Below are 16,572 nucleotides of genomic sequence, written 5' to 3'. Positions count from 1 at the left end.
TATGATTAAACTCTCCCGCTGGGGGCCAGCCTGGCTGCAAAAAGCATCAGGCTTGTCAATGGGGGATCTGTAAAGTCCACACCATTATACTACTGCTGTGGTATGTACTTGGCAACTTGGACTTGATGAGAGCCTAATCCGGACAGTTATTCAGGGGTCCATGCTCCATGGACAGGGTGACACATGAATGTCAAGGAAGATGCAAGTTGATACCGGCACCCATCACGCCAATGCACACAAGGAAGCAAGCAGGCCTAAGAAATGCCATGTTGCTGAGCCATATACGTAGGAGAACAGTACAGTAGAATGGCAGGTACATTGCCAAGGATGAGCACGCCGCGAGCCTGGAAGATGCTCACACATGTGGGACAGCTTCCAGAGCCTTGTCGTATAGCCATGCAAAATCTGCTCGTGTCAGTGGCCAGGAGGATGTCCAGCACTAAGTGCGACACCTGTGATTGGTTGGCTAGGCTCCAAAAATGCTGTTCGGATGTGTATATAAAATAACCATGTTAGCAGTTTTTTGCAAATGGCTCGACGCTGCATGTTGCTGGGAAACAGCATTGTGCAATTCCTATTGCACTCTTGAGTTTGGAACCAAGCTCTTGCATGAAAGCACAAGTTAGGTCATCCCCCTGCACTCTCCTCGCCATTCCCAGGGTTTGTGCCAAATCCCAGCTCTAGTTTAACCACTGGCAAAACTCCCGGTGGCTTCACTCAGGGTTTGGCAGCCAAACATGCATCCATTGGAGTTAGTGGTGAAACTCGCGTCAGTTTACACGGGAGAAGAGTCATGCCTTTGGCCTTTTGTATGTGGAAATGTGTGGGCTCTGTACAGTAACAGTGTCGGATTCCCCAGGGCCACCCAGAGGATTCAGGGGGCCTGGGGCAAAGCAATTTTGGGGGCCCCTTCCATAAAAAAAAGTTGCAATACTACAGAATACTATATTCTTGTGGGGGCTCCTGCGGGGCCCGGGGCCTGGGGCAAATTGCCCCACTTGCCCCCCCACCCGGGCGGCCCTGGGATTCCCCACCACCTTTGCCCCTTGTGCAGTCATTTTCATGTGCGCTATATCAAAAAGGGAGAGCTCTGACACGCTCGCTTAGCGTGCACTGGTGAAACTGACGATGCAGAGTGCAAGGCAGTGGACAACTAGGCTTAAATGAATTCACTTGGGTTACTGCAGATTTGCTGTGGTAATTGAGATCAGAATCAGGCCCTTGTTCCAACCTGACTTTCAAACAGCTCCGCAGCTGGGGTAAACGAGTGTGTCTCCATTTACATCCGTGGGGGCTCTGACCCAACAACCGCTTGTGCTCTGGGGGAAGAGGAAATGTAATGATAGCTGTGCAATGTATTATAAAGAAACATCAATAACGTGCAGACCTGCTCTCTTGCAAGAAAGAAAATGCTTCATGTAGCCCAACGTTCATCATTAGTGTAAGACTCCGAACAAACCACCAGAAGGGGTCCGTCTTTATTTATAGCCGGAAAACTTAATGCTTGTGAAATGGGCCATATTGACTTCGCTTTCAGAAATGCTGATCAGCTGGAGCTCCCGTTGCTTTTGGCTGGAGCTGTGTCTGCTCTGTAGTTCTGCAAATTAGACCCCGCTGTTTGCAGAAGAAAGGCTCAGTGGTGAACTTGTAGCGCAGGCAAAATTCCCAGTCAACAGAAACTGGACTTTACCTATCAGTCAGGAGCGCTGGAATAGGTCCAGAGCTGGTAGAACACAGGTAACTAGCAGGGCAGGTTGTTTGGCCAGTGTATTATTAATATTTATTATTTATTTGTATTAGCGTAAGACTTACAAACCCCAGTCATGGAACAGGAGCCTATTGTGTTAGGTGCTGTACAAACACTTAACAAAAAGACAGTCCCTGCCCCAAGGAACTTACAACTGAAGTATAAGACAAGAGACAACAGGTGGATACAGACAGATGGGGGAGTTTAAGGAAACAGTGAGACAATATTGGTGATCACAACACAACAGCAGCCGCTGGTGGGGATGAAATCTAAGTAAAGTGAGAGTGAACTTCAAGGGATTCAGAGAGCCAGATCCAGCAGCTATCGATGCGATATCCACTATCTGAGGGTGACATTTTCAAGAGCACCTATGTGAATTAAGATCCACTGATTTTCAGAGACTTAGGCTCCTAAGCGCCTAAGTCACTTAGAATAGATAGATATAGATATTACTAATCTTCTTCTTTACATTGTACCCTAAACACCTTTGAGAATCCGGGCCTAAGCCCCTTAATGTTGTAATATAAAACCGACTTAAGTGGGAACTGAATGTGGCCATAAAAACTTCTAGTTGTTAACGGAGAGAAGGAGATGTCCAAAGCACGCGGCTTTGAAGTAAGATGTTGCAGAGCATTCACACTCGTAATTAAAAACCTTGTAGATTCCTTTGAATTATTTTGCATTAAGGAGTTCTGTGCGGGGAAAAAAAGACAAAGCGAGGTGAGACGATCATTGAGTAACAGAGATAATTTCATGCCATGAACGCTGACAAGCAATGTCTGTGTTTTTATCCACTTCAAAGGGATGCTTAAGGGGGTTGAAAAGGGTGACTTGCTGCAAGGCAAAACCAAGCCCGTAAACAATCTTAATGAATTAACTAGCTTCAACCAAGCCCAGCCCTTCAATCGTATATAAGGGGAAGCCACAGCTTCCATCTCAGAGGGGGCTCAGTCTCGTTTCTCTCTCTCTCTCTCTCTCTCTCTCTCTCTGCTCTCATCCTGCATCACACCCTTCGGTTTCTTCTTTCCGACAGGTCACCATGAACAGGAAGTTCAGTTCTAAGTCTGGGAGCGGGGCTAGGGGTTTCAGTGGACGCTCTGCGACCACCACCATCACTTCCAGTGGCAACAGAGCTGGCTTCAGTTCGGCTTCTTTGTCTCGCGTTGGGAGAAGAAGTGGAGGGTACAGTGGTGGTTTTGGCAGCAGGAGCCTCCATAGCTTGGGCGGAAACAAAAGCACTTCCATCCGCATAGGGGGTGGAGGCTTCCGGAGTGTGGGGCTTGGATTCGGTGGTGGTGGCGGCTTTGGTGGTGGTGGATTCGGTGGTGCTGGTTGTGGTGGTGGATTTGGTGGCAGCAGTGGGTTTGTCTCGAGTGGGTATGTCAGTGGAGGATACGGGGTTGGTGGGGGATACGGTGGCAGAGGCTTTGGTAGCGGCAGAGCTGGTCCTGTTTTGTCTCCTGGTGGCATCCAGCAAGTCACCGTGAACCCCAACCTCCTGGCGCCCCTCAACATTGAAATTGACCCGGAGGTCCAGAGAGTGAAAGTGCAGGAAAGGGAGCAGATCAAGACCCTCAACAACAAATTTGCATCGTTCATCGACAAGGTGAGACCAACAATTCAACGTCCCAGGCACGAGGAATCCAACAGCATGGGAGACTTCCATGTTCTGCAGAAGAAGAAGGAGTTAATAGTCCTTTTGGATGTTGGCCTTGAAGAACACATCTCGAGGCAGCATCCTGGTTAGGAGTTAGGTCCTTATTCCATTTTTACTCATTCCTTACTCATGCAACCTATTACTGATGTCAAGTAAGGACTGACTGAAAAACTAAGTAAGGGCCTTAGGTTTGGGTCGGACATGAATGCACAAAATGATATGCAGTAACTAGGAGTTATTTGCAATGTCTATGCCAAGCACATTTTTTTTCAGGTGTTTATAACAGTACAAATAAAACTTAATCTCTTTCTCCTCTCCGTCCCCTCCCCATCTGTCTCCCTCTATCTCCATAGTTGTATTTCATACATTTTTGCCACCACAACACAGCAGATGGCTTTTATGGATTTGAATCTTAGCTGTAATGGACTGGATTTGACAAGGTACTTAAATATGGGCGTAATTGCACTATGATGCATCAAGCATGTGAGTCAGCCTGTGGATTTCAATGGGACTTCTCACATGATTAAATTTATATGTGCTCTTAAGTATCTTGCTGAATCAGGTCCTATCTATCTATCTATCTATCTATCTATCTATCTATCTATCTATCTATCTATCTATCTATCTATTATTATTTATTATTATTATTAATATTTTTTATTTATTATGCAGCTATTTGGGGATAACCAACTTCCTTTTATTATGCCTTATCTTAATTTTTCCTTGAAAATGCCAGAGTGGAATATTCCACCTCTCTGCTTAGCACTCATATAGGGCCAGATTCTTAGCTGTTGTAAATCAGCAGCTATTGTAAACTGACTCCCACCACTAGGGCCAAAGTTTCAGCTGGAAGTAATCAGTGTATCTCCATGGCCTTGAATGGCGCTAAGTCGATTCACACCAGCTGAGGGGCTGGTCCATCAATGTTCTGACGTGACAGCTTCCCCTCTCGTCTTGATTCCAAAAGAAGAACCAAGAAGGATTTCTGCTTCAACTCTCCTAGTGGTAGTAATTCCATCAACTTCAATGAAGCTGAGCCTGATTTACACCTGTGTAACTAACAGCAGAGTCTGGCCCGATGCCATAAGGATATTGTCCAACATTTAACATCCTCTTGCCTGTTGGGTTTCAGGTTCGATTTCTGGAGCAGCAGAATAAGGTGCTGGAGACCAAATGGGACCTCTTGCAGCAGCAGGGCACCACAATCACTAAGATCCCTATCGACCCCCTTTTTGAGACATATATCAATAACCTGAGGCGGCGTCTAGATAGCCTAGTAACTGACAGAGGTCGGCTAGATGGAGAGCTGAGGAACATGCAAGACCTCGTGGAAGATTTCAGAAAGAAGTAAGTCAGAAAGACCAGCCTGAGAAATGTAATGGTTTTGTTGCCTTTTCTTGGCATGGATTTCTGGTTGTGGTTCATGCGGGAGCTATTTTCCTTCCTATTAAAATAACGAGAACTTGTAAACCATGTAATTACAAGTTAATCAAATCTGCTCTGCTTTCAAGGCAATTCTCACGGCCATAATTAACATAATAAGCAATGTTTGCCTTGAATCGTATACAGATTTTATGGTATGCGCATCAACCTTGGAAAAAATTATTTTTATAGCATATGATATCTATCTATCTATCTATCTATCCCCATACACCTTCTATCTATCTATCTATCTATCTATCTATCTATCTATCTATCTATCTATCTATCTATCTATCTAACCAATGATATTTATTTTATATCATATTATCTTATCTTACTACAGTGATGAGACGGTTAGAAGTGTATCTTTTAGTACAATTTGGGTGCTTAACTCCATGTATGTCAAGTATCAGAGGGGTAGCCATGTTAGTCTGGATCTGTAAAAAGCAACAGAGAGTCCTGTGGCACCTTTAAGACTAACAGATGTAGACACAGATGTCTACATCTGTTAGTCTTAAAGGTGCCACAGGACTCTGTTGCTTTTAACTCCATGTAAACTCTCTTGGAAATCTCAGTCTTAATCACCAAGATAAACGTAATCTTGGCTCGAAGATGATAAAGGGGACACACTTATGATGTAATAGCAAAACTATGATACTGATCAGAAAAACACAGCAATGCTCCAGGTCCAAACTACTGTTGTATTGAATTAAGAGTGTAATGTGTTGAATAATATCTCTGATCCATTGCAACAAAGTATAACATTGGAGGCTTCACAGTTAGCAGTCATCATTCAAGTGGAGTTGCCAGAGATTAGCATTGTATGTAAGAACCTGGCAGACACATGCCTTGCATCACTCCTTACTACTTTTTCTTCGTAGTTGAGAAGGTAGAATTCAAACATATCTCTTTACCCAACAGATTTGAAGAGGAAATCCACAGGCGCACATCTGCAGAAAATGAATTTGTGGTGCTTAAAAAGGTGGGCAATGCATCTCTCTCTCTCTTCCTCTCTCTCTCTCTCTGTTATTATTCTGTAGCTATCTGAGGATAAGGCAGCAGACTGTTGCAGAAATTTAGAACTGTAGACGCTGAACGAGAAACAATTAAAAAGATAATACTGCAAAGAAAAATTCCTATGTATTATAATTTCTGTTAAAATCCAGGCCAAATCCGTCCTGTGTCCTGAAGTTGCTAACCACAGTGTTGCATTAATTTAAGCGTCTTACTTATTGCATTGTCATTTCTCTCTCTGTGTGTGTGTGTGTGAGTGTGGTGGTGGTGTATTTTTCTTGAAAGAAATGACAAAGAAAAATTAACCATGCTTTATATTAAGGTTTCTTTTAAAATATTCATTAGTTAATAGTTTTAATAAATAGATTATTATTGTTTGTTATGGAGTCCACCAGACCAATAGGTTGCTTATAACTCCATCAACCAAAGTGCTTATAACCACCAACAATACATATTTGTAACACACTTATAACATCTGTTAACCATTTAAAAACAGAACCTCAGTGGAAAATTCAGCCAAAACATTTAAAAGGCCAAATTCAGCTCTCAGTTACATCAGCATGAATCTGCAGTAACTGAGACCCTGATCCTCAAAGACGTTTTGGTACCAAACTCAAAGATAATATAACTCCACTCCTAGGCCTGAGTCATTTGCACAAAGACGCCTTTACACTGCTTTAGTGGGCCAGACTGGTATAAAGCAGTTTTAGGTTGTGCCTTTACTGCAGTGTTTGCTCTAGGTATGTCTCAAGTGTTGCCCCAATCTGATTCCTGTCCACACACACAAATCTCTAGCGTTTTAAACTTGACCTAAGTGGCCTGTCGGTGGGAGGAGGGGTTTCATAGAATATTAGGGTTGGAAGGGACCTCAGAAGGTCATCTAGTCCAACCCCCTGTTCAAAGCAGGGCCAATCCCCAGACAGATTTTTACCCCAGTTCCCTAAATGGCCCCCTTAAGGATTGAACTCACAACCCTGGGTTTAGTAGGCTAATGCTCAAACCACTGAGCTATCCCTCCCCCCTTTGAAGCCAAAGTGTTATTGATGCTCAAGCTAGTAATGCAGTGGGGACTCAGCTAAAGGCTACAGCTCGGAGTTGGTTAATGTTGTTTCCAGGGTGGCTGCTCTCACTTGAGCTAGTAATTCAAGTCGAGTAACTTTTGCAGTGAAGACAAACCCCTGAGTGTAAACGGGGTCAGACTCATACCCAATAGCTCTTGTCCTCGGTAGCATTGTCCCAACATTTGGTGCGTTTTGTTTTCAGGAAGTGGATGCTGCCTACATGAAAAAAATGGAGCTTCAAGCAAAGGTGGAGTCCCTCATTGATGAGATAAACCTCCTGCGAGCTGTCTATGAAGCGGTAAGGCTCCTATTCACAGGCTCCTTCCCATGAGACCACATTGCTCTTTTCCCAATGACAATGTTGTGAGCAAAAGACCCGTCACATTTTTCGCTGCTTTATGTATGCATGATGCAACTCCTGGAATGAGTGAGGTCACTAGTGGAATACTATATCCAGTGCTGTGTTACCTACAGGAACTAGCTCAGATGCAAGGCCAGATCAAAGACACCAACGTCATCCTGCAAATGGACAACAACCGAGATTTGGACCTGAACAGCATCATTGCCGAGGTCAAAGCTCAGTATGAAGACATTGCTAACCGGAGCCGGGCTGAGGCAGAGGCTTGGTACCAAAGTAGGGTGAGTCATCATGCTGCAATGGAGCATATAAGCGTAGATTGAGAATAATCCTCACAGGTTGCGGTGACCCAGTGCTTTGAATCCATAGCACTCAAAGCACTTGGCAAAAGAATGCCAGCTTCATTATCACCATTTCACAGATGGGGAAACTGAGGCAACAAAGTGGGAAAGTGACCTGCCCAAAGTCAACTAGGAGATCAGTGTCAGGGCAAGGCATAGAACCCAGTTCTACTGATTAATTGAACCACAAAATGATCCGTCCTCACCGGCTTAAATAATAAATGTGCCTACTGTAGGGAACTGTACCTTTAAGAGTTTAGTCTCCTGAGGGCTGCAATACCTTGGTCTAATTTCAGTTGCTGGGTTTAATGAATGTTGGGTGTGGCTGGTGGCCTGTGATATACAGGAGGTAAGGCTAGATGATTTTGTGATCCTTTCTGGTCTTAAACTCTATGACTCTGTAAATCTAACAGGCTCTGGCAAGACCCAGTTGGAACTGGTGTATCACCAGCTAGCTCTTATCCACAGCTTTTCGTCCATAAGTTGCATAGGGCTTTATAATAGATGGGGAAACTGAGGCACAGATAGGCCAAATGCCTGGCCCAAGGTCCCACAGCAAGGCAGTGGCAGAGATGGGAATAGAACCAAGTTCTCAGCCACTCTCTTATGTCCTCAATGACAATAGCTTTGTCAGTCTAGTACACTGTAACTACACGCCAGATTTTCCAGTGGAGGTTACCCATGGCGCTCCTCAGCATATCAACCCATCCTAATCCTATTAGCCTCAACTTCCACAGCTGTGCTCTCATTTTCTGGGGTCAAAATATGATTTCCTTGGAATGTCCTTACATGATCCCTATTGGATAAGCGAGGGGACCCATATGGATTTTCTACCCCACTTAATTCATATATTAATGTGTCAGTCATATCACTGCTTAGTAACTGTTATCAAAGTATTTGTTCACGTGGGGCCTAAAAGTGTGCTAGATGCATTATGAAATGAACATAAAGACTGTTTGGAGAAATTCTGATGGAACCATAGTCCTTTGGACGATGCCATTCAGCCAAAATCAAAACACTTTACAAAATCAGGTCAAGTTCACCCGAATTTCGTTTCGGAAGAAAACCGAGGGGGAAAAAGGTTGAATATGGTCAGACTGAAACATTTCAATTATTTTTTCCTGGTGAAAGGGCTTTTCATTTCAATTTTTAAAATGATATAATATATTACAAAAGAAACCGTTGGAAATCAAAACGAAATGTTTGGATGTTTCAGAAACAAATGTTTCAATCATCCCCAATCCATATTTTGTTGGAATTTGCCTTCCTGGAGAATTAATTTTGAAACCTCAAATCTTTCATGAAATGGACCTTCCATCCACTGCCCAACTGTTATAAAGACAGAGGATAACATTTTCAAAACTTTCAATGATCACTGATAAAGTTTGCAGATGACACAAACTCGGGGAGGGGTAAATAATGAAGAGGAGAGGTCACTGATTCAGATGGCTTGGTAAACGGAGTGAAAGCAAACACGTGTTTTAATGTGGCTAAATGTTAATGTATATGTAACGCCGACAGACCCCGGTCGTCAGCAGGCAGGATCGAACCTGGGGTCTCTGGAGCTTAGTGCATGAGCTACAAGCCAGATGGCCCTTAGCTAGGGCTGTAGAGAAGACTCATTAACTCTCTCTCTCTAAGTGGTCTCGATGCCACTAGATGGGACAGAATACCCCACCCAGAAGGTGTGTGGGTTACATGTACATCTGGGAATAAAGACTGCAGGCCATACTTACAGGCTGGGGGACTCTATCCTGGGAAGCAGTGACTTGGGAAAAGATTTGGGGATTGCGGTGGATAAGCAGCTACACATGAGCTCCCAGTGCAATGCTGTGAGCAAAAGAGCTAATGTCATCCTGGGATGCCTAAACGGGGGAATCATGAGTAGGAGTAGAGCAGTGGTCCCCAATGCAGTGCCTGCGGGCGCCATGGCGCCCACCGGGGCATTTATGTGCGCCCGCCTAGTGCCCAGCAGGGGAGAGAAGCCGCGGCCCCGCACCTGACGGGGACAGAGAACTCTGGGACTGCGGGCGCCGGTGTTCTTGGTCCCTGGCAGGCGCCAGAGAGAAGCCGCGGCCCCGCGCCTGCCGGGGACAGAGAACTCTGGGGCTGCAGGCTGCGGGTGCCGGTGTTCTCTGTCTCCAGCAGGCGCAGGTCCCGCCTAGTGCCCAGCAGGGGAGAGAAGCCAGGGCCCTGTGCCTGCTGGGGACAAAGTACTCCGGGGCTGCGGGCGCCGGTGTTCTCTGTCCTTGTGGCTTCTCTCTTCTCTCTGGATTCATATATTATGTAATATTAAATATGATGTTTTTCGTATTATTTAATGTACAAATACAAAATAAGCCTTGAAAAATTGTTGGCGCCCACCACACTCTTCTGAAAACATGAATGCGCTACTGGCCACGAAAAGGTTGGGGACCACTGGAGTAGAGAGTTTATTTTAACTCTGTATTTGGCACTGGCAGGAGCACTGCTGGGATACTATGTCCACTTCTTGTGCCTGCAGTTCAAGAAGGATGCTGATAAATTGGAGAGGGTTCAGAGAAGAGCCATGAGAATGATTGAAGGATTCCATGCCTTATAGAAGCTCAATCTATTTAGTTTAATAAAGAGAAGATTAAGGGGTGACCTGCTCACAGTCGATAAATACCTTCACAGGGAACAAATATTTAACAGTGGACTCTTCAGTCTAGCAGAGGAAGGTATAACATGATCCAATGGCTGGAAGTTGGAGCTAGACAAATTCAGACTAGAAATAAGGCATTTTTAACGGTGAGTGTAATTAACTATTGATACAATTTACCAAGGGTCATGGTGGATTCTCCATCACTGACCATTTTAAAATCAAGATTGGATGTTTTTCTGAAAGATCTGCTCTAGGAATTATTTGGGGGAAGTTCTGTGACCTCTGCTATAGAAGAAGTCAGACTAGATGATCACAGTGGTTCCTACTGGCCGTAGAATCTATGACGCTATGATCTGAACATCTCACACACATTGGTAAACGTTTCCTTTGATATTATGCTGACAGCTGGTTGGAAGAAACTGCAATTTTTTTCCATCTCCCCCTAGTTCCTCTTCCAATTTATTTATTTATTTTAAATATGAAAAAAAAAAAATAGAAAAATGTTAAAATTTAAATAATTTTCAACAGCGTAAAAAAAAATCACCCAACTGGTGGAAAAACAAAGGGAAAATTGCATTCAATTTTTTCCTAATTGGAAATTGGAAAATTGAAACATGTCTTCAACTCCAGTTATGAAAATCTTTTCTAATGACCTTATGGCTTGTATCTTTCAGTATCAAGAGCTTCAGGTCACGGCCACGACACACAGTGAAGACCTGAAGGTCACCAGGAACGAGATCTCTGAAGTGAGCCGGGTGATCCAGAGGTTGAAAGCTGAAATAGATAGTGTGAAAAAACAGGTGGGAAAGACCTTGATACGGAATCGACATGATTTGTGGTGTTTATTACAGACCATTTTAATGAGCTCCGTAACCTTGTGAGTGAGACTCTCTGTGTTGCCAACTCTTGTGATATCTGGTGTTTTTCTTAAAGCCCTGGCTCTTGTAGTCTAATTATTTCTTGAGAATCTCTACTTCTATTTATTTATTTACTTATTTTGTTTTTTAGCTAAGTTTCTAGCTCTCGTGGTTGCAGAGTAAATCTTGGAAATGAGTCGCCACCATGTCATAAAGGTTCAAAAACCTGGACACATAAAAAAAACTTTTGATTTTCAAGACAGTCTTATGATTTTTGGGGACCTAACTCTTGATTTTTGAATGCTTGGGGTTAGAAATACTCGTTTTCTGGCATATAAGGAACTGCTAAAGTCAAAGGATTCTGTTTAAGCTCTCTGGGCCAAATCCTCATCTGATAAAAATGGATGTAGCTAGGTATACTTGGGTCCTGCCTCAGTGCAGAGGGCTGGACTAGATGACTTCTTAAGGTTCCTTCCAGCCCTACATTTCTGTGGTTTGTTGACTCATTGAAATCAATCGACCTGCACTGATTTATACCAGCTGAGGATATGGCCAATTATATTTAAGTGCAAAACTATTCTGACATTTCAAGGCATCTTGGAATATTCACAGGTATCTCAAACAGTGCTGTCTGGCATTCTGAAAGGAATGTCACTTGGTATGGAATAAAACACACTCTCCTCCATGATCCGGATTGGTATATGTCACCATTAAAAACCAATAATAAACATCAGAACTCCTGGAAACTGCATAATTCAGTCAGTTATATATGCAGGATCTGACCCTTACAACAGTAAGGAATGTAGGGTAAACCTTTCAAAAGCACTTAAAGGCAAAAATTTCCAGAGTGTCTGAGTAAGTTAGAACTTTAAGTCACATTTTCAAAAGTGGCTTAGGCACTGACAGGCATTTTCAAATGAGCCCAGGTGAAATCAATGGAAGGTAGGAGTGTACGTACCTTTTTGGATCTGGGCCTACATCCCTGTAGAAAATGGGGCTTAGGTTCCTAAATCAGGTGCTTTTGAGAATTTTATCCATAGTGCTTTCTATCCTAAGGGTATGTCTACACTGACTGTAGATTGATGCTGCGGCAATCGATCCACTGGGGGTCGATTTAGCGGGTCTAGTGAAGACCTGCTAAATCGACCGCAGATTGGTCTCCCATCGACTCCGGTACTCCAGTGGAATGGGAAGCATAAGGTAAATTGACAGGACAGTTTCTCCCGTTGACCCAGCGCGATGTAGACACTGCAATAAGTCTACCTAAGCTACGTCGACTCCAGCTACGTTATTCATGTAGCTGGAGTTGCATAACTTAGGTGGACTTAACCCCATAGTGTAGATCTGCCCTAAGAATTTCAATGGAACTACTCCCAGTAGTAAGCCTTCTGTTTCCAGGTGTTTCTCTGCCAGGATCTTAGAGATATTCCATAGAAGGCTGAGAAATCGGGAACGAAAATGGTTAAAGAGTTGGGTACCCATGTCCTTCCTTCTATACTGTGAAGAGAGAAAGAAATCCAAGGGGCTAGAAATCCACTAACTACATAGCTTGCCCTTTGGGTGACACTGGCTGCTGGACACTCAGGCCTGGTCTACCCTAGGATTTTACATCGGTATAACTACATCTCTCCGGGGTGTGAAAAATCCAACCCCTTGAGAGACGTAGCTATTCTGACCGAACCACCGGTGTAGACAACACTGGATTGATGGAAGAATTCTTTCATTGACCAAGCTATTGCCTCTCGGAGAGGTGGATTAACTACAGCGACAGGAGAACTCCTCCCGTCAGCACAGGTTGCGTCTACACTGAAGTGCTATAGCGGCATAGCTATGCCGCTTTAGCGTTTTAAGTGTAGACATACTCTTAGGTTTATTAATTCAAACCTTTATTTGACCCAAAAGCATGCCTTGTGATTTCAATTACTACTAAAGCAATGAACAACAGATATACAGAAAAAAGACAAAGGCCAGTTGCCTTCTCTTGTGGCGTAGGTGGGTCATGCTTGATTTCTCCTACGTACCTCTGACTACCCCTTACAGTCTACCACATTTTAGACACATCCAAATTATACATCCATCAGTTCTCTTCCAATCACCATCAAGTACAGTATTATGTGTTTTATGCAACACATACAATACACCTGCGCAAGCCTCAGTTTGCAGGACGTTTGCTGCCCACGCTGTTTTCATCTGATTATTGCTCTTTTCCAGTTGGTTTGTTACCGCTGATCACGCACACGTGACCAGGTTACTACACTCTTTACTCGATATCATGGACGTTCTCCTGTTTTTCTCTGACTGCTTCTCGGCAGCAGATATTTTATATCCATGGTGGTCCAATTTAGGCACATCCTATGATCAAAACATCACCCACATAGCAACCTATAAAACATCACTTAAGCAAGCTTATATAAGAAACAACTCCAAAGCCAAACAAAGGATAGGGGGGGTCAGCATAAGTGTCATCTCCAGACTCATTCCACAGACATGAATGAGCCTTGTCACAATTCCCAATACTGGAATCTCATGATTTGTCCCTTACAGATTGCTGGGTTGCAAACGGCCATTGCTGATGCTGAGCAACGCGGGGAGCTGGCCCTCAAAGACGCCCGGGGTAAGCTCGCTGATCTTCAGAACGCCCTTCAGACCACCAAGGATGAACTGGCTCGTTTGCTGCGGGATTACCAGGAGCTGATGAACATCAAGCTGTCCCTGGATATCGAAATCGCCACCTACAGGAAACTGCTGGAGGGAGAAGAATGCAGGTAGGTGCAATACACAAAAGTGTATGGTAATTATGGGGCTGGGTAAATCAGCAAAGTTTCTGTCCATGTGGCTGAGTTGCTTCCAGACTAACTCGCCACATTCCCTTTTCCACTGGTGTCTTCCCAATAAAAGTCCTGGCAGGGAACATTGGTCCTCTGACTCTAGTTCCACTGATCACGAGATGTTGGGTTCGTATGAAAATTTTGGGTGCGGAGCCCTTGAAAATCTGCCCCTGAGATCTTTTGCAAATGTTGTCATAATTAGTGTGAATGAGAATCAGACCCCTTGTCCTTTTGGGAAGCATTTAAGCCCTCTACATTTCAATATTTAGTAATTGTATTATAGGGAGTTATGGGGTGATTTATATGAATTACTTTTCTTTCCCCGACAGGATGTCTGGAGAATATGCTGATCCTGTGAGCATCTGTAAGTATCTCAAGGATTCACCTTCATTTGTCAGAATTAGAGCTGATCCGAAAATGAAGGGGTGTGTGTATTTTTGATATTTTACCAGAATAGCAAAAAAACACACACAATATTTCAGCCAAAACCTGAAGAAATTCAATTCAGAAATGCCACCACAATGCCTCTGGGGAGTTGTAGTTTGGGTGCCTCATACATCCACTTTCCTGTATAGGCTGGGTTCCCTGGTTGGACTACATTTCCCATGATGCACCATGGTCTCCTCTCTTGGTGAACAGAGGCTGTGCATGATGAAGTCATTGGCCATGGTGCATCATGGGAGCTGTAGCCCAGCTGTGGAGCTTGGTCCATAGAGAGGAATGGGGACATGAGGCACATGTCTGAATTACAACACCCATGCGGCACTTCAGCAGCAATTCTGAATTTAAATATTTTGGTTTTCAGGCATTTGGTTTTTCAAAGAAAAATTGCAATTTTCCAAGGAAAAATTTTATTTGGTCAAAACCCCAAATTTCCATCAAAAAACAGTGGCAGAAAATTTCCAACCAGCTTAATTAGATGTAACACCAGAATTTGTCTCTCTTTGGGAATCACAAGCTGCTCCCTGAATAACCAGAGGGATGTTTTTCTTGCAGCTGTGGTCAGCAGCACCACCAGCGTAGCTGGCAGCGGTGGCGGAGTTGGAAGTGGATATGTCCTTGGTGGAGGAGGTGGAGGTCGTGGAAGTGGCCTCAGTCTTGGTGGTGGCGGAGGTGGTCTCGGCCTTGGAATTGGCAGCGGGAGTGGTTTTGGAATTGGTGGTAAAAGTGGGATCAGTGTTGGCGGGAGTGGGATTGGTTTAGGAGGAAGCAGTTTTGGCTACGGAGGGGGGGTCACCTCTGGAGGGGGAAGCAGCTCTAGCATAAAATATGTCTCGACATCCTCTTCATCAAGCAAAAAATTAATTAGATAAAGCGTAAAAACTCAACTCAGGGACCTCTGAATTAACCCAGGTTTTTGCTGCTTGGTGACGGGAACTCCCACCCCACCTTTCAACATTCATGGGGAAAAAACCCCTCATCCTGGGACAAAATTTTGCCCTCAGTTGTACTGAAGTCAATAGGTCTGAATGGGAGTAACTGAGAGAGTAGAGTTGGCATCTGACCCATTGCTTATTGGAAAACTGAGATAACCGTAGAAGCACGGATATACTTTCCCTATAGCTTTGCCTCATTCAGGACTGGGCTCTGTTGTCAACTGCACCAACTTTACTCTAGTGTGGTGACCGGGGGCCTGATTCTCCTCTCCGTTATGTTTGTCCTGCACTGGGGTAATTCCATCACGTCCGATTCTCCGTTGCCCTGCCATGGTGCAATATGTGTGTGAGACCCTATAAATAACTGCACAGGGTGCAGGATAGCAGAGAATCAGGCCTGTTGACTTCAGCAGATGAACTCCTGAGTTACGCCGGTGTATCAGAATCAGGCCCTACGTTTTCAGCGTTCCGGTTGCTGTGGATGTCCAAGGTTATTTCCACACTCATGAAGTAACCCTGGGTTTTTCCACTCCGCCACTTTCTCTTGAATTTCACTGCATCAGCTCACAGGTGTTTCAGGGCTTGGTCAGGACAAGGAATACTGGCTTTCTGCAGAGGGCATGAATCCCACCCATTTAGCATCATGAACGTTAATAGAGGCCATGAATCAACACATCCCTACTACTTCCTTTCTGCGGGCCCACTCCTGTGTGATGTTCATAAAATGTAACAGCGTTGCCTTATTCTTCCCTTGTTGTTAAAGGACCTGCGGCTTTTCACTCTGTGCATCACCAATAAACTGCATTGTGTCATTAACGTCATGCGGCTGAGTTTTTAAACTAGGCTGTTGCCTTAAATTGCTGGTTGGGCTAGTCTTTTGTTGCACTGGGTATGTCAACACTACCCGCTGGATTGGCGGGCAGCAATCGATCCAGCGGGGATCGATTTATCACGTCTAGTTTAGACGCGATAAATCGACCCCCAAGCGCTCTCCCGTCGACTCCTGTACTCCAGCCTCGGGAGAGGCCCAGGCAGAGTCGACGGGGGAGCAGCAGCAGTCGACTCACCGCGGTGAAGACATCACGGTAAGTCTATCTAACTACGTCGATTTCAGCTACGTTATTCACATAGCTGAAGTTGCGCAACTTAGATCGACACCCCCCCCACCGCCCCAGTGTAGACCCGGGCTTAGAATTAGGCTCACACCCTTTATGTACTAGGTTAGTCTTTAGCTGAACTTCCATTGGAGTTTGCAGGTATTATTTTTGGCTTCCGTATCCACTGAAAA

At 44.4% G+C, this 16,572-nt stretch overlaps 1 protein-coding gene across 1 annotated transcript; it reads left to right on the top strand.

Annotated features, from left to right (window-relative positions):
- The first annotated feature begins 2,662 nt into the window (after nucleotides 1-2,662).
- On the top strand, nucleotides 2,663-16,096 carry LOC128828489 (keratin, type II cytoskeletal 6A-like). The gene is made up of 9 exons (XM_054013202.1): nucleotides 2,663-3,353; nucleotides 4,537-4,751; nucleotides 5,748-5,808; nucleotides 7,104-7,199; nucleotides 7,376-7,540; nucleotides 10,898-11,023; nucleotides 13,625-13,845; nucleotides 14,238-14,272; nucleotides 14,905-16,096. Exons 1-9 carry the CDS (start codon nucleotides 2,787-2,789, stop codon nucleotides 15,219-15,221), a joined length of 1,803 nt encoding a protein of 600 aa, XP_053869177.1. The 5' UTR covers nucleotides 2,663-2,786; the 3' UTR covers nucleotides 15,222-16,096.
- Nucleotides 16,097-16,572: the final 476 nt, after the last annotated feature.

Source organism: Malaclemys terrapin, chromosome 23 (genome assembly GCF_027887155.1).
Source record: "Malaclemys terrapin pileata isolate rMalTer1 chromosome 23, rMalTer1.hap1, whole genome shotgun sequence".
Classification (NCBI taxonomy): Eukaryota; Metazoa; Chordata; order Testudines; family Emydidae; genus Malaclemys; species Malaclemys terrapin.
The sequence above is the reverse complement of the archived record's forward strand: the minus strand, read 5'-3'. Positions and strand labels throughout refer to the sequence as shown.